Source organism: Lingula anatina, chromosome 4, assembly GCF_051362555.1.
Source record: "Lingula anatina isolate TDL-2025a chromosome 4, LinAna3.0, whole genome shotgun sequence".
NCBI lineage: Eukaryota > Metazoa > Brachiopoda > Lingulata > Lingulida > Lingulidae > Lingula > Lingula anatina.
In genome coordinates, this window is record NC_141770.1 from 22,916,947 (window position 1) to 22,939,450 (window position 22,504).

Consider the following 22,504-nt stretch of genomic DNA (forward strand, 5'->3'; position numbering starts at 1 on the left):
GCGTCGTGTTTGCGTCCACCAAAAATAGTACGCTCCACGTGCGTGTATCTTACTACTTGGCCAATTTTTTTGCACGCAAACCGCTCGTAGAAGCACGCACGACCGGTTGTAAGAGTAGCTTAAGTAACACGAAGAAGCACTTCCAAGCACTATAAGGTAGGCAGGTGTGTGCATTTGGTCATCGTTTTCATAAAACAGTTGATATTGCTTATCGGGAATGTGCTAAAATATGTAACCATTGTGCATTATTACATATCTCCTGATTTACAACTTGGCTTAATTTGCCTTCGGAATTCACTAAGTAGACAAAGCGGAATGAATGATTGCTAGCAAAATCGTTGTGCGCTTAAACTCAAGGATTACCCTAGCTTCTAAATTCCGGTATTGCCAGCTCGATCTTGATTTCATATATAACCCATATAACACTGTGAAGCTATCGCGTGAAAACGTTTTAATAGTTAACAATCTAGCTTCACAGTTGTCCTGACACTCAGGGTAGGCAGGATGCGTGTTTTCCTACAACACCTCCTAGCAAGCAAGCGCTATAAGCACACCCCATACAAATTGACGTTTAAATATTTGCCACGGAAGTTAATGATATAGTTAATGACACCATTAAAAAGAAACAACACGTATATTGTTTATTCTTTTCCTCTCTCTCTCTCTCTCATATGTATATCTACATGTTTAGGGTTTTATTAACCATAGGAAAGCATACAAAGCAATCCTCGAAAGGAGGTTCAAGTAACTGATGAAGATGTAGCACAGTGAGTACACGAGATGGTGAATGAGCTGCACAATTTAATAATAATAATAATTTATTGAGCACTGAAATGTTTTTACATTTAGAGGCTCTCTAACTACTATACATTATACATACGAAAAGATAGTAATGATAGTAAGTAAATGAAAGAGAGAAAAAAAAAAATTATACTTATATAATGTTACACAATATACATTCTCTTAATATGCAGGTGAGATGCATGAAATCATTTGTGCACTTCCAGTTAATTACGTTTTTTCATAATTTTACTTACAAAATTCCCTACTGCAATCGCACTCTGCTCAGTGGGTGGGTTTAGAATGATGTCAAGCTGTTTGACCTCGTCTGTTAGACCTTGCAAGTTTACCTCTGGTATACATTCAAACAGCAATTTCCTTTCAATTTTGTGTTGGGCGCATTTTAGGAAAAAATGTATTTCATCTTCTACCTCATTACAATGAGGGCATTTTCGTTCTGAAAGTTGTGTTTTTGGGATTGTATGCCGCCCTTTTTCAATTTCTAGGTCATGGTCACTAATTCTCATTTTTGCCAAAAGTATTTTGTGGGTGCGTGAAATATTCATTTTCAAGTATGGTTCGGGTTCATATTGATGTTTAATTTTCCTGTATGTCCTCAGCTTATTATTTTCCTCTCTGTGTAACTCTTCCCAAAAATCTGATTTTATTTTGATGGTTATGTCACTTTCTAGATTTTGGTTATTGTGAATTTTATTGACAGTTAGTGTTGAATTTGAGTGAGTTAATCCCCAACATGTAGCCAAGTTTGACATTGCCCAAAACCAGTTTTTTTCCCTTTTTGCTTGTTCTCTATTGTATGCTTGCTTAACAATTCTTTGCTCTGGAAGGTTATTCAGCCTTTCACTGTATCTTAATACTAATTTAACAATGTCCAAGTATAATGGGAGGCGCCCAAGTTCTGCACGGCAGGCATTATTGCTAGCTGACCTTCTCACACCAAGTGCCCATTTACACATCTTTAAATGTATTTGTTCAAAGGGCATTTTGTTTATTTTATTTAATGATATTTTTTTCTCTGTGAAGATTTCTTGGGCCCAGATTTCACATCCATATAAGAGAATGGGTTTAATCATCTTGTCGAAAAGGTTCATGATAAGTATGGGTGATGAAATTTCTTGCGATGCTAGTATTCCCTTTAGAGTAAACATGGCTTTCAGGGCTTTTTGCTTGAGATTTTCAATTGATTGTTTTAATGATCCTGTGTTAGTAAAGACTATCCCGAGGTATGAGTATTGTTTGACTATTTCTATTGGTCTGCTATTTATAAAGAAGGTGTGTGGTTCAATTCTACCAGACTTGTTGAACACTATTATTTTTGATTTGTTTTCATTAACTTTTAGTTTCCACTGCTTACAGTAATTTTCAAGGTTGTTAAGAAGAGTTTGAAGTCCTTCTTTCGACTGTGATAGCAAGACTAGGTCATCTGCATATAAAATGTGTTTTAACCCTTCAACTTCCTTTGCACTATTGTCTGTGTAGAGTTCACTTTTTAAATCATCAATGAAGATGTTGAATAGGACTGGGCTAAGGTTATCTCCTTGTCTTATACCTATTTTAGATATGAATGTTTGGGTGTAGCCACAATTAACTGACACGCCTAGTCTTGTGTTGCTGTACATATACTTTATCAACTTGTAAATTTTGCCTCTGACACCTATTTTCAGTAATTTCAGCATAAGACCCTTATGCCAGACTGTATCAAAAGCTTTTCGCAGGTCGACGAAACAGGCAAATACACGTTTGTTCTGATTCATATGTTTGTTTATAATTGACTTTAAGGTGAATATATGGTCAGTCGTGCGATAACCAGGTCTAAACCCTGCTTGTTCCTCACTTAATTTCTCATTGGACTCTAAAAATAGTGTGAGTCTGTTAGTCAATATGCAGTTAAAAAGCTTTCCAAGACAGCTGGTGATGCAAAGACCTCTGTAATTTGATGGGTCAGTTCGTTCTCCAGATTTATATAGCGGCAGTATTATACCCAGATTCCACACATCAGGAGTTTCAGATGTGTTCATTGCTAAATTGAATATTTTTGTTATTAGTCCCACTAAGTATATTGAACCACTTTTCAACATTTCATTTCTGATAGAGTCCTCACCAGCCGCTTTTCCATTTTTCAATTTTTTTATAGCTGTTTTTACCTCTCTAATGCTTATGGGGTTATTAAGGACAGGGTCTCCTTCTTTTTTCTCATATTCACTTATTTCCTTATCTATTCTGTGATCATCAGTAGGGGGGGTTCCACAAAGTTGTTGGAAGTGTACTTGCCAAGTCTCAGGACTTATTATGTTGTTATTTTCTTCTCTATCCTTTAGTTTTTTAAGTGTCTGCCAGAATTCTTTAGGATTGCTTTTTTCAGATACTAGTAGTCTGTCTAGGATGGCATTTTTGTACTCATTCTTTCTTTGCTTTACTAGTTGTTTATATTTCTTTGTAGCTAGGTGGTAGGTTTGCGAGATGTAGTTATTGTGTGGATTTTTTTGTAGTAGTTTACCAAGGTGTTTTATATTTCTTCTGACTTCAGAACACATGCTGTCAAACCATGGTTGTTTTTTTATTCTTTTTGTTTGTTTATTTGATCTCATGCTTATGTTATTGACTTTTTTACGCAAAGACAAGTTTGCAGCATTTTCAATTATATTTGTTAATTCACCACAGGCACTTTTTAATCCTTCTTTAGACGAGGGGAAGTATTTGTTTTGTGCTAGACTGATTTGTTTTAAGCTGTCCTCACTTTCAAGAGCTTTTAAGAATTTCTCAGTTGAATCTGTTTCCCAGATGTAACGGTCTTTGAAATTTTGTAATGATTGAGTTGGAGATGATTCTTTGATACCGGTGGTGTGAATTGCAAGGTCTAACAGACAGTGATCTGATAAATAATCAATAGGTAATACTGTGAGATACATAATTTTGCTCATCAGTCCATCGTTTGTGATTGCATAATCAACTGTACTGCACCCATGTATATTATAACAAGTTGGATATCCGAGAGAGTTGCCTTTAGTTCTACCATTGAGTATCCTTAAGTTACTACTTCTACATAATTCAAGTAAGGCCTTTCCTTGCGAGTTGACTATTGTATCAACATTATTTCTCTTTTGTGAAAATCTGTTTGTAGGATAACTATCAGTCATTTGAATTCCAAACATGGTATCATCTTTGATGAAATCAGGTAGTGTCCCCGTTCTTGCATTGAAATCTCCAATTAAGCAAATTGACCCATATGATTGGTAAGTTGCAATTTCATCTTCAAGTATTTCTAGGGTTTCTTCATCTGAGGGGCAATTGCCCGGTTTAATATAAACTGCACATAGGAATAAATCATCCTCTAAACCAAAGTGTTCACCTGCTAGTTTAATCCATAACAGATTTTCACTCTTGCTTCTAAGCACTTTGATTCCCTCTATGAATTCTTTTCTGTAATATACTACTATACCCCCAGAGGGTCTGCCTTTAACTCTCTTTTTCTTTCTGAGTTGTTCAGTGTGGCCGTGGGTGCCACCAGGTAAAGCTATTTTAGATCTTATAGTGCTGAAAGTTTCTACGCAAACAAATATGTCAAAGCTTTGAACTGTTGAAATGAAATTATCATCACTTAATTTTTTAGCAAGTCCCCTAACATTCCGCATGCCTATACGTAACATTTTGTAATTGGTATATTGACTCAAGAAAAGTAAATTTAATGCCTAACCATAATGCTATACTTATACATATAAACTATAACCTTTAACTTCTAACAATGCAATATTTAACTATTAAGCCGTTACATTTCCAAACAAAGTATAATATTCTTAATAGTTTTTCTTGATTATGTTCCTTGAGACATGTCTGTGCTTCTACACACTCATTAATATATCTCTGTCCGATATGTATTTCCAATTTCACTAAACTACTTTTATACTTCATAATTTACAATGCTTTTTCCTTTAATGATCTGACATTTTCATCATTAAGGAACGGATTGTTACCATAAGAGGGAGCATAGGTACTTACATTTCAGCTTTTCTTTCTGTATTAGTGACACTTACTTGGTTGTTATTGGTTTAATCAGTTCCATATTACACTAGTGTTCATAAGTGTTTGACATTTAGCAGATTTTAGTTTCCAGTTTGCTTAAACACTCACGTAGTAGTTTCAATTCATTCTCGATAGAGTTACCCTTTTCCTTGGGGGAATTCCACTGATTAGGTGTTTGATTCCATTTGCGGTGGTTCCTATGGTGCTGGCGATGCTGGTGACTGTAGGTAGCACTGGGGCTGTGGCCATGTCTAGGTGTGGTGCGGGGGTTTGGCTGTCCTGTTGCATCCTTTATATTTCTTGCCAGCGTACTGGTCCCATGCGGGGTGAGGTGAATGCCATCCCATGCAAATAGGTCTCTCCTATCAGTTATGTTGTCATTGTCCATGTAGTGGACATTGGCATGTGAACGACAAAGATGTTGTACCTGACGGTTGATAAGTACCGCAGACCCATTAAAGCTGCGATTTCCCCATCGTGGCAAGATTTTGCTGATGATAATTTGAGTCTCTTGGTACTTCTGCTCAATGTTGTTTATGAGCGCCATTGTTTCGTCTACAACAGTTTGCGGATGTTGTCCCTCGCTAATGTTATTTGATCCAATAATAAGTGTGATTGACTTAGGTGTGCCAAAATCTTTTTCTCCGATTAATTCCGCTGCATCGTTGATTTTTTTGCCACTCAGTACGAAGCATTTACTTTTAGAGTGTGGAAAGAGTCTGTTGGCAGATAATCCTTTCCCAATGGAGCTTGTTATGACTACATTTTCGTAACTTGCTGTGTTCAAGGTTACTCTCTCTTCTGTCAACTCATTCTCCTCAGGTAGCACAGGTGAGTTCTGGGATGATTCCACAAGTGTCGTTAATCCAGTTAATCCAGTTTCATGTTCAGTGTTTGCAACAGGTGGGCATGTATTTTCCCTTGTAATTTTCACTGATGGCTTTTCCCTTGAAGTAGGTTGTTTGGCATTTCTCCTTTCTTCAGATGTTGGGTTTGATTTGGGCTGAATGGTCTCCACAGCAATTGTTGATGGTGTCAGGATAGCGACCTGTGGGGGTGGTGTAGTGTCCAGGTTATTATCTGGAGATAATTGCATAGCAAGTGGGGGGTTATCAGAGATGGTATCAGTCATGTTTCTACTGTCATTGTTCTCAAGTTCTGTGGGGGTCATATGAGGATGCTCCCATTGTGTTCCTATTTCACACGTATTCAGCTCTTCATATTGAGTTCCCACATGCATTGTTTGTTTTGTGGGTAGGAGCTTAGAGTGTATCTTGTTCACTGTCTCTGTTAGTTTGAGAATTTGTGTTGAGAGTGTAGACAATGCTTCCATTTGCTCTGTTAATGATCCTTTAATTTGCTCCACTTCCTCTGTTATTGTGCTGTTAGTCTTAGCTTCCTGTCTTTTTGCATCTGCTGTCCTGAATATAATTTCAGAGTACTGGTTTTCCACTGCTTGTAGTGTTTCTTGAATTTTACTAATATCACGATCTGTTTTCTTCTCTTTCATATTAGGATTCCCCTTTATCTTGAAACCCTTTGGTGTTTGATGTGCACTTCTCTGTTTTACTTCAGTCTGGCTGTTTTCTATCTCCACCCTTTCCTCTATGTGGCCATTTTTGGCTGTTTGTTTGCTGGGTTCAAGGATACTGGGAGGCTGTAATTTCTTTGGTGATGAGACGATCATCGCCATTTTGGGGTAGTCATTTGCCAACCAAAGCATATATGCATCCCCTTGAATATGTATTTTTTTGGACTTTGCAGTGTGGTACAGGGTTAAAGATACTGTCCCAAGTTTGGCTCCTGATGTGCTATTATAGGTGAATTTCAGTTGAGTTCCAGTGCCATTGTTAACCTCTACCTCTGTGTCGGGTTTGTGGTACTGCCTACAAACTTCTAGCCATCTTTTCACTAGACTTACAGAGCTGATTTTGATAGTGGCACAGCGACTGTTGTGGGTGGTAGATTCAATTATTGGACCAAAGTACTCATCAGTGTAATCATAGTTTGTGACAATTCCATTCTCCCTATCATAGGTAATCCTGGATGTTTGGTTTACTAGAGTTGAGTAGGCTATGCTATATGATTGTAAAAGTTTTTGATTTTCAGGTGTGTTGAGATCTTTCACTGTACTTGCCTTAGTAGAGAAAGCTTGTGTTATCACCTCCGGTGTAGCTTCAGGTATGATCCCAAGTAATGTGTAGTGATCCTCCATCTTTGTTGTGTCCTCCATCTTTGATGTGTGCTCCAATGAGGGTTTCTTTGTGTATTCAAAAAACTTCAAAAAACTGTTTTTCTGTCCTGTCTTCTTCCTTAATTTAGTCCACTTGCAGATCCTGGGATCTTAAGATTCCTTCTTATGTTAGTTCATATGAAGTAATTCTTCTGGTTTAGGCATTAAATTAAAAGTTTTCAGAGAGCCCTTAACATCCTGTCTGGACAGTCGGCCATTTTATAATACGACGTTAAGTCATAGACAACATTCCGGCTGCCCAAACTCAACAGAAAGGGAATTACGACAAAACCCGTGCAAATGAGGCATTATTTTGTGTATTCCTCCAAAATGCTATATTTTGTTTACATTGATAAAATACTACTTTGTGATGAAATGGTCAATAAGTTGAAAAGCATGGTTAAGCAATATATATCCCACTTTTCAAGGCTATGTGATATTTTACACATATTCTTATACTATCAATAAAAGCAGTCGTCACAAGCCAAATTTTAAACGCCATGATTGTGTGTGTTCTTAACTTATGCAACATAAAGGATGTTATTAATTAACAGAAAGAAAAAGATAGCAGTTACGGACACCTGTCAGTGGTATGAATTTGAATTACAATACCAGTGATAAAAAAATTAAATAAAATTGACATTAATTATAAGTATATGCGTGTGGGTTTGTACGTTTTCCTAGTGTTTTTATGTAGTATTGTAATAACCTTCACCACCAAAAATAACATCATAAATGCATTAATGAGTGGGACACTTGCTTTCGACGTGGACCACCTGTTTTGAAAATTTGGGGGGTGGGGGCGCTCTCTGTCAACCTGTGTGATAGTAATGGTAATCCGCTAGGAACCAATTACCTGTACAAATTAATAGGAAACCGACTCTCTATCATGGGGGATTACCTGTCACGTCATCGGTCTACTGAGGATAAAAATTAATCATTCTCAGTCTTGTTACGTATTATGCGTGGACGATGTCGTCAGTCTTGGACCACATTTCAGAGGGACATGTACCGGTGTTACAGGAATGCAAATCCGCTAGGATACCTAGTCCGTGACATTCGTCCCACATACTGACCCTAATACTCCAACTAACCCTAACTTGTACTAATCATATGGGAGCCCGAACTTTCATGCCTAGGACTTGCATTATTAGGGTTAGTATATTTATGAGACGATGGTCAACTGTACGAAGTAAGGGGAAGCGGATTTCGGTTCCTAGCGGATTTGCATTCCTTTTACACCGTTGTGTGCCATGCCTTTTCCATGCACCTGTCGAAATGCTTAGGGGTGCGGTCCAAGCCTCTGCATGTGCTTCTGGCTCTAAATCGTGTGCTTTGTTTCAGATATTGGTTATCTTGCTGAAATGGATGCATGGAGGCTCATGTAGAAGGGGGCATTTTTCATTCCCACTGGAGAACCTGTCATTTGAACAATATATGACAAAAGTTGGTGAGAAATAGTTTTTCGTTTGAAAGCACAAACCGTTAGTCATACAGAGTGCAATTTTAAAGTTTAACTATTGTTCCCAAAGGTCATGCTTTAAAAGACCTGTTCTCTTGTTAACTGTTGGAAATATAATATACAAAACAAAACATTTTTTAATTACAAATTTTAAATTACAAATGAGATACTCGTTACGTTTCGCAATTGAGAGCAATCTGTTCAATCAGTTTAAATCCATATCCAGCAAGTCAATATATTCAGAAAGCAGTGCTTTAATTGTCCTCAATAATTGCTTTTCAGGCAATTAAATAAAGCAAGTTCCATGCTCGTTGCAAGGTATTTCTAAAATTCTGGGGTATTTTTCACATTAAGCGGTCGACTGTGGATATTTCAGAATACTCAGTCCAATTATTAAATGTTTTTTCTTTCATTTTCCACCTTCAGGCCCATGTGGTAACACCACAACCTATGATTTAGTTGCTGCTGTTGAACACGGAGGCACACCACAGGGTATGAACACTACTTTTTATTTCTCAATAATTCAACGAATTGAGCGGTGCTTACAAAAGACTATGGTGCGTTATTTATCTTTGGATAAAAACAATTAAATTTTGAGTAAAATAGATTGATAAATACGTAAAAAGGGTGTGTAATATATATATACCGGAATCACTGTTGAAGAACGAAGTGAAGTATACAGACATTTTCAAAAATCACAAAGCCGATTTACACAAACATTTTGACGTGAAAGATCGGCTATGTTCTAGGTTACAAAGCAGACCAATTTTAGTATTTCTTTATTTTTTTTTTACAATATTTGAATAAAATGTGTCACTTTTGGGTCCCATGAGGGGGGCGCAATTTTGAAAAAAAAGAAGAGAGATGTTTTAAATCTGTAATTGTTTTTGTTGCCGCATAGCTAAGGGAATCTATGCTGTGGGGGAGTATCGGTGCAAAAGAGTATTGGTGCGGGGACGCAAAGATGCGGGGGGGGGGGGTATCGATGCGGGGAAGTATTGGTGCGGGGGAGTATCCGTGCGGGGACGTATAGGGATGTAACCTTTTTCATTACATTTGGTTTTAAAAATTCATTTTTCATCTTCCATCATTTCATTTCTTAAATCCCAATAATTGTAGTAGTATTAAAAAAAAAAAAAAAAAAAAAAAAAAATATATATATATATATATATATATATATATATATATATATATATATATATATACAGGTGGACATTACAAAGCCTATGGAAAAAGACACGATGCTTGGTTTTGTTTCAATGATGACATGGTACAACAAGTGGGTCTGAGAAGTGTGGAATCAAGTTATCCATATATTTTGTTCTACAGGTAGGTAAGATCGGTAACTAACAAATCTGCTTGTGTGTTAGCTGAAATTTGCTCAATTATATATACTGCTCATGAGGTTGGTCACTGTATTAATGAACATTACAAATGAACTGTAATGTGAATGTTACTGTTAAAATCGAGCACTGGTTGTGGATTTTTTTTACTGTTAATCAAGTGATTGCATATTTACCAACTACTATAGCACTTGGTTAATCTGCTAGAAAAAATTGTTATCACAAAGAAAACCTTAAATTTTGACGATATAGCAGATTAAATTCATTGTTCTATTTTATTTTAAATGTCCTAAGTACATAAATGTCAGAAAACTACCATGTCATTTGTTAAAAGTACCCTTTAAAGTGTTTCTTTTACTTAACTCTAGTAAAACAAAGTATTGTGTCATTTAGTTTTAAAATATTTATACTGATCATGCCACTCAAAACATCTTTTGCAGGAAAGTCCTTCCAATTCAGGAAAAACAAGCACCAGTACGTTCCTTTTTTATTGGAATCTATTATTTAATAAAATACAAAAGGATTCTATATTATTAATGTATATGTACGTATATAGATGGCTAGGACATCTAGGTTATTGGACATCTAGGTTGTCCTTAAACTAGCCACAGCCTTGGCATCGGTGACTCACATAATGCATGTATGACCATTATCATTGTAGGTGTACATTTCCAAAGAATGGCTATTCAAACAAAAGACATTTGTAGAGCCGGGGCCTATAGATAATGCAGCTGTCCTCTGCGAACACGGAAGTAATAATTAGCTTATGGTTACATTCTTTAAAGGCGCAAAATAGACGTTATCAGTTTGTATAGCAAAACAAATATTCCTGGAAATTTCAACAATTATCCCTCTAAATTCATCACCTAAGTCTACAATTAAGACAATTAAGAACCAGTTTTTTATTCTAAAGTTGTAGCTTTTGCTGTAGCAGGTGAAAATATGTGAACATTAGGGAGCGTTCAGAAACACCCACCGTACTACCTGGATTGATCTAACTCTGCGGGGATTCTTGCTTTAGTGCAGGCAATGTAATCTGCCTATTTGCCCGACCCGCCTATCCCAGTTGTGAGTGCTCCGCTCTCAGCTCTTTCACACGAGGAGACGTGCCAGACAATTATAAGTTGATTACACTAAATGCACTCGAGCGAGATACCCTGCAGTGTTGGAGTGATCCAGCTAGTGTGATGGGTTTATTTGAAGGTGAGCTAATTAATTCTCTATCTCCATTAAGACATATAGTGACCCAAAATCTAGAAAGTTATAACAAAGATGGCATGGACGGGGCTAATGGATTATAATTCAGAAAATTACTTTGGGTTTGGCTAACCTTGGTGATTAATGTGCAAAGGTCTTGAAATTTTCAGAAAATGTACTTTACCTGTATATAGATTTATAACATGCATTATTGAAATATATTACTATTATCATTTTAAACGCTGTGAATTATTTAAGTTTCCCCCAGGTTGGATTTCATATTGCTACTTGTCGCCAAATATACATTAAAATTAAGTCTTTAATGAACATGTTTTGATTGTTTAGACCTGAGAAATGAGGTGGTTGAAAATCCTGAACATTTTCTAAAAAAAATGTCCAATGTGGAGTTTGAGGAATACTTCAAAAGGTAGGCTATGTGTGCCAGTTGACAGTTGTACCTTATAGATACATTAACCCGCAGGTTGTAATGTAGTTTTACCTCAGTTACTGTAAACTGGTTCGGGAATAGTGGATTTTGCAGGTGCTGGGACACATTTTCCATAAATCTTTAGACATGCAGCTACATGTGCAACACAGAGTGACTGAAAAAATGCCACAGTTCATGAGACCTATCGCTACCCTTCCAACACCGCCCAAAATCTGATGAACATACTGCATGCAACTTTTTAATTTAAGTTTATATCACGTGGAAATTATTCCTGCCATACATGTACATTGACAAATTTGAACATGTTTAGCAGTAAGCCTCAATATTTAAAACCCTTGACCATTTTGGTGTAACCAAATGCAATGCAACTTCAAACTCCCTACTCTACTGTACGGTACCCATCAACATTGGGGAAAAGAACTGCACTTAGACCCCATTTCCATAGATTTTAAGATTGATCTATCCCTGTGGGGAGTCTCACTTGATTACTGTCAGCTTGGCCGGCTTAAGCGTTTGTCCCGCCTACTAAAAGCTGTAAGGGGGTAATTAACTATGGTGTCCGCTCGGCTGAATGCAATTTAGCGTGAACCCCCAGGGAGATAGGTCGATCTAAATCTTAATCTTTAGATCTATCTAAATCTCTGGGAAAGCACCCTTAGACCGGGTTCATATAGTTAGTACTACATGTAGCTGGATCGAACTGACTTGGAAATTTTGTATCTACAGCATCTTGTAATTTAATATTACATCTTAGGTCTGCTTACAATAAGTGAGCTTCCTGAATCTTGTAATTGAAAGCCAATACTATTATTTTTATTTCATTTTCAGTCTTCTGTCCTATATTCAGTCAAATCTTCAAGAATGTATTAATGTCTCAAGTAGATAATTTGAAAGCAGTATATATTCTATTTTGGAAAGGGGTGTTGTCTTGGAGGAGAGTGGGTTGTCCGTGAAAATTATCTTGGAGATATAATTTTTCATGCCATAAGTTTCACAGTTTATTTTAAATCTGTTATGTCTATTTTATATAGTTTTGTCCGGGGGGAAAAGCTATAAATTTGATATAAGAGTATATATTATATTCATTTGCATTTAGGTATGGTCACCGTGGTGGTTCTCCTCTTTCAAAGGTGGAACATTGCATTAACTGTTTGGAAGAAATGCAAAACAAAGATTTAGAACGTTCTCATTTTGCAGAGGTAACTAGAAAAGCACTCAGAAAGCACAGACCTCTGCCAAGGCAGCAAAGTCTCCATCCAATGTCGTTTCACCCCTAAGCTTTGATATTTTTGATTATTGATTATTGATTGGTTATTGATCCGGATCACCACTAAAAACTAATCATCTGTTCCTTGGCCCACTTTTGACAATTCCTGAAAATTTCATCAAAATCGGCCCATAACTTACTTTTTTTTATTATTGATTGATTATTGATCTGGATCACCACCAAAAACTAATCATCTGTTCCTTGGCCCACTTCTGACAATTCCTGAAAATTTCATCAAAATCGGCCCATAACTTACTTTTTTTATTATTGATTGATTATTGATTATTGATCTGGATCACCACCAAAAACTAATCATCTGTTCCTTGGCCCACTTCTGACAGTTCATGAATATTTCATCAAAATCGGCCCATAACTTTTTGAGTTATGTTGATGACAGACAACAAACAGACAAACAGGGGTGAAAACATAACCTCCTTGGCGGAGGTTAATTTAATATATTGTTTTCTAACTACACATGCAAGACAATAAGCATCACCTTCTCTATGAAGCGTGTCCAACATGCACCCTGGATATAATTTTCTGTTTTTCATATAGGCCTAACTTCCTGTACATCTAATGTTATAGTGGGAATAATATAAGAATGAAATATTGTTGTGCATCTATTTTTCTACAGAATATGGATACATTCTTTCTGGGTCCAATAGATTTCATTATTTTTTTCAGCTAGATGCAGTATTTTCTAAAAGTCCAACCAACACCCAGTTAGCCTTGGCTAGGAGATGGTACGGCAAGTGGGTGAAATATGTAAATGGGCAAGCAGGCAAGATATCTAGACATGATCATTTTTCAAATATAGTATACTGATTTCTAAAAATTAATTATAAAGGGATAACAACTCTTCCTTTGAGATCCATTTATCATAATCACTACATTGTAAACATCATATAGAAATAAAATAAGTTCTATTTTACCACCAAAACAGCGGTTATCACAGTTATTCTGGAATCTGTGCTTGCCTTAATTTGGACCATGTGTCTACAATACTAGATGGCTACTCTTTGTAAGAATCTCTTAATTAAGGGTACTGTTATGGTATATTATCATCGAGATATCAAAAAGGGGGGTTTTCCTGCATCTAATCATTCAATATTGCATCTACCTTTGTGCTGATTAAAAACAATAAAAATCCACTTGAAAATATAAAATATTGGCATTTATATTTCTTTATTGCTATGTATAAGCATAGGCAACTTAAAACTTTTATATTCAATTGAACACCTTTCTGTTTTGAGGTGAGATAGCAATTCACTTCACCCCAGAACAGTATTTTCTCAGAACAATTGGCATTGTTGACCACAGGTGTATAGGCTTCAATCCCATGCTGTCATTTTGGTTTAAATGTTTTGTCATGGAGTTATAAGCCCTTAAGTACATATATTTTCATTAAACAAAGGCATTATTTTGCTTTGTCAACAGTAAAATCTGAACTAAGGGTTTAAAGAAGAATTAATTGCTGGCAAGGTTTTGGAGTACTAAATGATGTCCTTAAATTGGCATAACTGTTAACTTAAATTGAAACGGTGTTTGTGGCTGCTCAGGTAAAGGAAATATTTGAGAAACTAATTTTTCCATTTTTACCCCCAAAATTGCAATTATGACATATCACCCGCCTGTTATCTAGAGGAGTGTTTGTACAGCAGTTAATAAGGTGTTTGTTTGCCAAATGCTTATAGTATCCTTAGGGGATAATTACAAAGAAAAAAAAAAAAAAAACACAGGGACTCACTCTGAATGTCAGACTGGATTTATTCGCCACTGTTTAATATGGGAAAATTGCTGTTTACTCCAGGAAAATCCATTTTTTTTGGCAAAAATGTGCAGTTGTTGTTGTTACCCCTTTATATCTTGCGACATGATTTCAAAGTTCAGTCAAATGCTTCATTATTCCAGTGATATAATTTTACAATGTATACAGGTGCCAAATATTATCATTTATTATACAGAACACCCAGGTAGGATAGACAATTCACGAATATGCGACTTAATTGAAGAGAGAGGTGCCTATGTGGCTAAACATGATCCTTCTGGTAGAATGTATAAGACCATCTCAGCTGAAATGTGGCAGTTCCTGCACAACAAGTATGGAGGTGGCCCTGAAGTCCATGTGATGCCTTTAAGTGGAGAACCTCAAAAAGGCTACCCAGCACAGCAACAAGGACAATGGTCAAATCAATGGTATCTGTCAGCACCTTTGTTATTATCCATTTGTATTTATGACTAAACTGATAGGCAACATCAAAGTCTGTGGTAGAAACTGCTAAGTTATAAAGTTGTTTTATTAAACAAACTCATATTTGATTGTGTAAAGGACTATATATTAGCTAAAAGTAATTGAAAATGCATGCTCTCTGTTGTGTATCTACATACATTCATGTGCCCTTCCAGGCATCAGAGTTGTTCATGGCAAGCAGAAGCATCAGGCACTGCACGTCCCGAACTTGAAAATCCAAGTTTACAGTGGGAAATGTTTAAAAACGTATTTACATGTACTTTATTACGTTAAATTTAAAATTCACATTATACACCTCCCTCATTATATATATAGCATCTATGTATCTAAGTTTCAAACAGCATAAATTAAAGCAATATTATTGTTCATATTGAACATTTGTCAGAAAAGTGTGACATGTAATTCAGTTTAAAATATGAAGTTGCACACTTTCGTATAGAGAGTAGAATGTTTTTTCTTCCTTTTTAATATCTTAATTAATTGTCCTTATAAGTGACTGATCTTTCATTTGCTTTACATTGGGTAAGCCAAATTATTTTGTCATTTTATCATTTTAGATGGATAAAGCAGATCATGAATCAAAAGCAGATGGTTGCCATTATGTTTCAAAACATTGGTTTGACAAATGGATAGACTACACTCAGAACTCAGGAGGTTTGTTTCATGTAGACACATATGTATACAGTCACTATTAACAATTTTATACGTGCCAATTCACAACAGAAAATTAAGATTACAACCACAACTTTTCGTATTTATATTCTATTTTACATCATAGGCAGATTCTTTACTACAGCAGGATGTTTCAGCAATCTTCTCAGTTATATATATATATATATATATATATATATATATATATATATATATATATATATATGAAATTGAGTGTTGTATATAATTCATTTAGAAAGACAATCTTATTTTGCAGAAAATCCAGGCATCATCTGCCCTCCCACTAATACTGACAGTGATTTATTGCCGTTGCCAGAAAAAGCTTGGAATTTTTTGTATAGCATTTATGGAGAGTTCACAAGCCTGAATACTTCAGACAAACAAGGAACACAAAGACAGCCAGCGCCTCTGTAAGTTTTTGAATCTTTTTGGTCTGAGATGAAGTGAATGTGATAGGTAAAAGATAACAAGAAAACATACTTCAACACCCACCATTCATAGTAAATTGCCCAAGGTTATTCCTACTGCAATATGAAAGGGGTTTAAATGATTTTCTTTCTTCAGCAAGGAGAGACCACTTGATGTCGAAACACCAGTGACAAGTGAAGACCCATTAAAAAAATGTGTCAGTATATATCAGGTTGGTGCCTCAATACAGATTTAACACATCACATGGCAAATATATCCTCTGTCCCTTGTGTAATCATGTTTTTTACAAATTTTGGACTACCTATTAACAAATAATAATTTGAAGGATTATGTACTTATAGGTACATATATTGTGTACCATTAACTTTGGCATTATTCAGATAAAAAATACTACTTACATTTTGAATTTCATTTTATTTATAAAATTCATCATATGGCAATTTGCCCATGCTTTAAATATAAATACAATGTTGTGCAGGCATTTGGACTGTAGAATTTGCAACTTGCAGTGGGACCTTTTCTGTCACTATGCAGCCCTTTTCCCCTCAAGTTGCATTGTTTGCACAGTGAGCGACAGTTCAAGTTTCACTCAACAGGCCACAGTCAGCAATTTTAAAGGAGAGGGCCAGGGTGGAGTTCTGAAAAAGCAGACCTTTAACCATAAAACATTTGTGTGCCTGAATCCAATTTTAACCAGAGCAGACCTTTTTCTTGCACACACTCTCCAAAGGTGCATTTTAAGTCAAAATTTTGTCACAAAACTTGACTAAATGTCGCCATAGTTTCAAATTGTATAACTAAGAGAAAGGACATTATTTCATATAACTGTAAAAATAATATTTGAACAGATATTTTTTCTTTTCTGTGTAATAACTTTACCTCAGCAGTCTTATTTGAATATTAGTTCATGAGAGAGAGTGACGATCATGAACGCGCACTCAACACTGCCATTTATGAGACTTGAATTAACTAGTCTTAGATCCCATTCCCAGAGATTAGATCGATCCAACTAAATCGACCTAACTCCCTGGGGGTTCATGCTTTATAGCTGTCAGCCGAGCAGGCACGAAAGTTAATTACCCCCTTACAGCTTGTGGTAGGCGGGACGGACATTTAAGCCGGATTATCTGACAGTAGTCTAGTGAGACTCCCCACGGGGATAGATCAATCTAAAATCTATGGGAATGTGCCCTTAGAGGGATGGATAAATAGGTCAATTTCAAATTAGCCTCATACTTGAAGAAGGCACACTTTTTTGGCAGAATGAGGGATTAACTTAGTCTGCAACTTGGCATGTCAACTTTATTTTTGTTGTGAGAGAATTTAATAAGTGACTTTAGTGATTTAAATGTGAATCAATGCTCACTTTAGGTGTATCTTTAAGAGGACGGGGCAAGATATCCCAGATTATGACAAGGAGAGCTCTGTGTAACTCCTTAACATGCCTCATTCAATTTGAAGCAGGTCAGGTTATTAAAATTTTATAACCCCCTATCTTTTTTGCAGGAATTTTTGCACTTGGCAAAAGAGGTTAATGAGAGTGAGATTTTTTATTATATCAGTGAGCAATGGTTGAAGCAGTTTAAAGATTTTACTATGGGGGTTGAAGGTAAGCTCACTATATTTTGCAGTATGTGATTTATCCCAGCTGCAGTTAGTAATATCAGTCAAATGTGCAAATAAACTTCAAAAGAGCTGAATTCATCAAGCAGAAAACACTCAATTTTTTTGTACCATTAAATTGTGTAAAAGCACATATGAATCCACTGTATCTCTGAATCGCTATTAAAACATTCTGCGATAACAAAACAAGGCATAATGTGGTATACATTGAGGACTCCAGCCACAGAGACACTACTGTTGGAAGTAAGTTTAATCATTCTTACTCTTACTGCTTGATATCCTTTGGCAGGTACAGAGAAACCGGGCATGATAGATAACAGATTAATTGCACGTCAAGTGCATGAAGCAGCTGCAGATGGCTCAGAACCCATTGATGGTGCTGTGATGATTACTCGTGAACAATGGAGCCTGCTCAGCAGAAACTTCAGATCAGAACCACAACAGCCCATAACAATTAGGTGTGGGGAAATATCACCATATACATCAGAAAGAAAAAATGCAAATTTATTGCTGTATTTTACATATACAGATGAAGTAGATTTAATATTATTAATTATGAATAAAATAAATTAATAAAGTGTAAATCATCTAAAAGAATGCATGTGCATACATAAAGCCACTTCCCCCTTTTGAAAATTTCCCCTGGTCATATGGACCAGGTGTAAATGCATATTTTCATAGTATTTTATATGAGGCATGCATCATTTTCTCCAGAATTCCATTACAAGAAAAAATGGATGTGGACAGTGAGGACAAATCTAACCCAAGTGATGTGACAGGCAGCTTTTTTTAGGTACTTGCCTTTTTTTATTCCTTCCTACAAGCAGCAGCAGCTGTGTTTGTGCATTACACTTGGATTAAGACAGGCAATGTAAAATGAAGTATTGATAGGAAGACATTTTGCAAATAATATATTGTTATCATTTCAGGTTCTAGAAAATAAAGCAGAACTTACCTGTGGTAAAAATGTAAGCTCAAAACAGGACTAGATATAGAGATGAGGTGGATACAGAGATTATTGCTCAGAAATTGTAGTGGATTTTATGAAGGTCCCAGTAACTGAAAACTTTTGTTATAAATATAAAAGAATAGTTTTTACAGAAAGGTTTTTTAATTATTTGAATGTCTTGTAATAGAGATGGACACTGGTTAATTTCATCAGAAAAAGTAAAAAATTACAAATTATTGAGAGCTTGAAAAAGGTTTTATAGAGCATAATTTTCTCACCCCTTTTGCAAAGGGTATGCAAAAGTGATAAGGAAAATTTGTTTGAATTTCCAGGAATTTCAAAACAATATTTTTGCTACACTAAAGTCTTATGCCGCTTGTTTAGTGATTTTCACAATGTGCTCAAAAGATGGTGTTCCTAATAATATAATATAACCTGATTCAAGTCCAAGTACAAATAGTCTCACAATCTGGTACTTAATGGTACCACCAGCGTAGGCGCTGGCGGTACCCATGGTTTTAGTCCCGACCCGTATGTTCCGCCGGCTCCTGCGGCTCCTGCGGCTCCGCCGGCTCCGCCGCCAAGTCACTGTTACCGCTTCTCCTCCTAGACGGTAAGGGCCCCTGTACCCATCTCTTGGATTTAGGTCACCTATAATCTCAACTCGTTCCACGTAAAATTTGGGCTTTGTCGGTATTGGGGTCTAGGTGTGGCACTCATTGCAATGCACCCTTGTCTAAAAATGGCAAAATTAAATGCTAATTATCTACCCTACGGAAGGAGTTATGGGAAAAATTTCTACAGACAGCTTTCCAAAAGTCATATGTGTAGATTTCAAATATGCCCTTGGATTTGACCTTTGACCTTTATTTCAAGGTCAAACAGGCCAAAATTTTCAAAAAAATGAAATTTTTTACGAAAAAAATTTTTTTTGCCCTGTTATTCAGACACCACACAGACTTAACCAATAATATTATTGGAAAGTGTTACCCTTCGGGTCATCTTTCATCTCCGTGAATTTGGGGTCAATCGGTGCATTTTCACGGGAGTAGCGGCCATAAAAAACCGAAACTGAAAACTGTCTCTAATTCGGGAACCGTTAATGCTAGAGACCCATTCTTTTTTGCATTTTGTAGAGCATGTAAAGCCCAACACTGGAGGTGGTCTCCATTTTTTTGTATTCCATACGGTTTTCAAGTTATGCTGTATCAAAAAGTCCATAATGGTGGTGAAAGCAAAATGTGCAGTACGGTAATGGATAATAAATTTTGAACTCTGGAAAAATAATACATAAGGCTTGGCAAAGCAGACAACTTGTGGTCAAAAATGACATTATTTCATCAAATTTGAACTTCTGGAACTTCAGAGCACTTCCTATTTTAAGAATTTTGACCAAAATGATGTTTTCTTTATTTTAATTAATCTTTTCTGTAGGAAATTTATGGCACATTATGGTAACTCCAAAATTATAACATTTAGTCCCTTATATCTCCAAAACTGGCAGAGACAGGTCCATAGTTACTATTGAAGTTGAATAGGAAGTCATATAGTGGCAATCTTACTGTGACCTTGAAATTGACGTTTGACCTACTTTTCACCATGAACTGAACTTTGCAAATTTTGCTTCCCTTTTATCTCCAAAACTGGCAGAGATAGGTCCATAGTTACTATTGAACTTGAATAGGAAGTCATATACTGGCAATCCAAATGTGACCTTGAAATTGACCTTTGACCTACTTTTCACCATGAACTGAACTTTGCAAATTTTGCTTCCCTTTTATCTCCAAAACTGGCAGAGATAGGTCCATAGTTACTATTGAAGTTGAATGGGAAGTCATATACTGGCAATCTTAATGTGACCTTAAAATTGACCTTTGACCTACTTTTCACCATGAACTGAACTTTGCAAATTTTGCTTCCCTTATATCTCCAAAACTGGCAGAGATAGGTCCATAGTTTTTATTGAACTTGAATGGGAAGTCATATACTGGCACTCTAAATGTGACCTTAAAATTGACCTTTGACCTACTTTTCACCATGAACTGAACTTTGCAAATTTTGCTTCCCTTATATCTCCAAAACTGGCAGAGATAGGTCCATGGGTACTGTTGAACTTGAATAGGAAGTCATATACTGGCAATCTAAATGTGACCTTTAAATTGACCTTTGACCTACTCTTCACCATGAACTGAACTTTGCAAATTTTGCTTCCCTTATATCTCCAAAACTGGCAGAGATACGTCCATAGTTACTATTGAAGTTGAATGGGAAGTCATATACTGGCAATCTAAATGTGACCTTAAAATTGACATTTGACCTACTTTTCACCATGAACTGAACTTTGCAAATTTTGCTTCCCTTGTATCTCCAAAACTGGCAGAGATAGGTCCATAGTTACTATTGAACTTGAATAGGAAGTCATATACTGGCAATCTAAATGTGACCTTAAAATTGACCTTTGACCTACTTTTCACCATGAACTGAACTTTGCAAATTTTGCTTCCCTTTTATCTCCAAAACTGGCAGAGATAGGTCCATAGTTACTATTGAACTTGAATAGGAAGTCATATATTGGCAATCTAAATGTGACCTTAAAATTGACCTTTGACCTACTTTTCACTATGAACTGAATTTTGCAAATTTTGCTTCCCTTTTATCTCTAAAGTTACGCTGTATCAAAAAATACATATTGGTGGTGAAAGCAAAATGTGCAGTACGGTAATGGATAATAAATTTTGAACTCCGGAAAAATAATACATAAGGCTTGGCAAAGCAGACAACTTGTAGTCAAAAATGACATTATTTCATCAAATTTGAACACCTGGAACTTCAGAGCACCTCCCATTTCAAGAATTTTGACCAAAATGACCTTTTCTTTATTTTAATTAATTTTTTCTGTAGGAAATGTATGGCACTTTATGGTAACTCCAAAATTATAACATTTAGTCCCTTTTATCTGCAAAACTGGCAGAGATAGGTCCATAGATACTATTGAACTTGAATAGAAAGTCATATACTGGCAATCTTACTGTGACCTTGAAATTGACATTTGACCTATTTTTCACCATGAACTGAACTTTGCAAATTTTGCTTCCCTTTTATCTCCAAAACTGGCAGAGATAGGTCCATAGTTACTATTGAACTTGAATAGGAAGTCAAATACTGGCAATCTTACTGTGACCTTGAAATTGACCTTTGACCTACTTTTCACCATGAACTGTTTTTTGTAAATTTTGCTTCCCTTTTATCTCTAAAACTGGCAAAGATAGGTCTATAGTTACTATTGAACTTGAATAGGAAGTCATATACTGGCAATCTAAGTGTGACCTTGAAATTGACCTTTGACCCACTTTTTATCATGAATTGAACTTTGCAAATTTTGGTTCCCTTTTATCTCCAAAACTAGCGAGATAGGTCCATAGTTACTATTGAAATTGAATAGGAAGTCATATACTGGCAATCTAAGTGTGACCTTGAAATTGACCTTTGATCTACTTATTATCATGAACTGAACTCTGCTAATTTCTTTCTCTTTTAACTCCAAACCTGGCAGAGATAGGTCCATAGTTACTATTGAACTTGAATAGGAAGTCATATACTGGCAATTTACTGTGACCTTGAAAATGACCTTTCACCTACCTTACGATGAACTTAAATTTGATTGTACCATTTTTAGTTTCATATATTTTTTGCAAATATTGAAAATTCTTGTTGATTGCATGTTTACAGCTTGTCAAGCACAAGACTGGTGGCTGTGTCCCTTATTTTGTGTATGTGGGGGTCTATACGAATGCGCTTGCTCCAGCTGG

The 22,504-nt window shown here is 36.0% G+C and overlaps 1 protein-coding gene across 1 annotated transcript in view; it reads left to right on the forward strand.

The window, feature by feature from the left end:
- The window catches only part of LOC147762592 (ubiquitin carboxyl-terminal hydrolase 20-like), a 30,205-nt gene extending 12,650 nt beyond the window's left edge, over nucleotides 1-17,555 (forward strand). Inside the window, exons 12-24 of the mRNA XM_087011483.1 lie at nucleotides 8,399-8,504; nucleotides 8,943-9,008; nucleotides 9,725-9,845; nucleotides 10,300-10,333; nucleotides 10,521-10,611; nucleotides 11,402-11,483; nucleotides 12,601-12,752; nucleotides 13,406-13,552; nucleotides 14,736-14,967; nucleotides 15,178-15,268; nucleotides 15,580-15,676; nucleotides 15,951-16,104; nucleotides 17,495-17,555. Coding sequence (XP_086867609.1) covers nucleotides 8,399-8,504; nucleotides 8,943-9,008; nucleotides 9,725-9,845; nucleotides 10,300-10,333; nucleotides 10,521-10,611; nucleotides 11,402-11,483; nucleotides 12,601-12,752; nucleotides 13,406-13,552; nucleotides 14,736-14,967; nucleotides 15,178-15,268; nucleotides 15,580-15,676; nucleotides 15,951-16,104; nucleotides 17,495-17,555 — 1,434 coding nt within the window. The remainder of the gene's footprint in view (nucleotides 1-8,398; nucleotides 8,505-8,942; nucleotides 9,009-9,724; nucleotides 9,846-10,299; nucleotides 10,334-10,520; nucleotides 10,612-11,401; nucleotides 11,484-12,600; nucleotides 12,753-13,405; nucleotides 13,553-14,735; nucleotides 14,968-15,177; nucleotides 15,269-15,579; nucleotides 15,677-15,950; nucleotides 16,105-17,494) is intronic.
- Nucleotides 17,556-22,504: the final 4,949 nt, after the last annotated feature.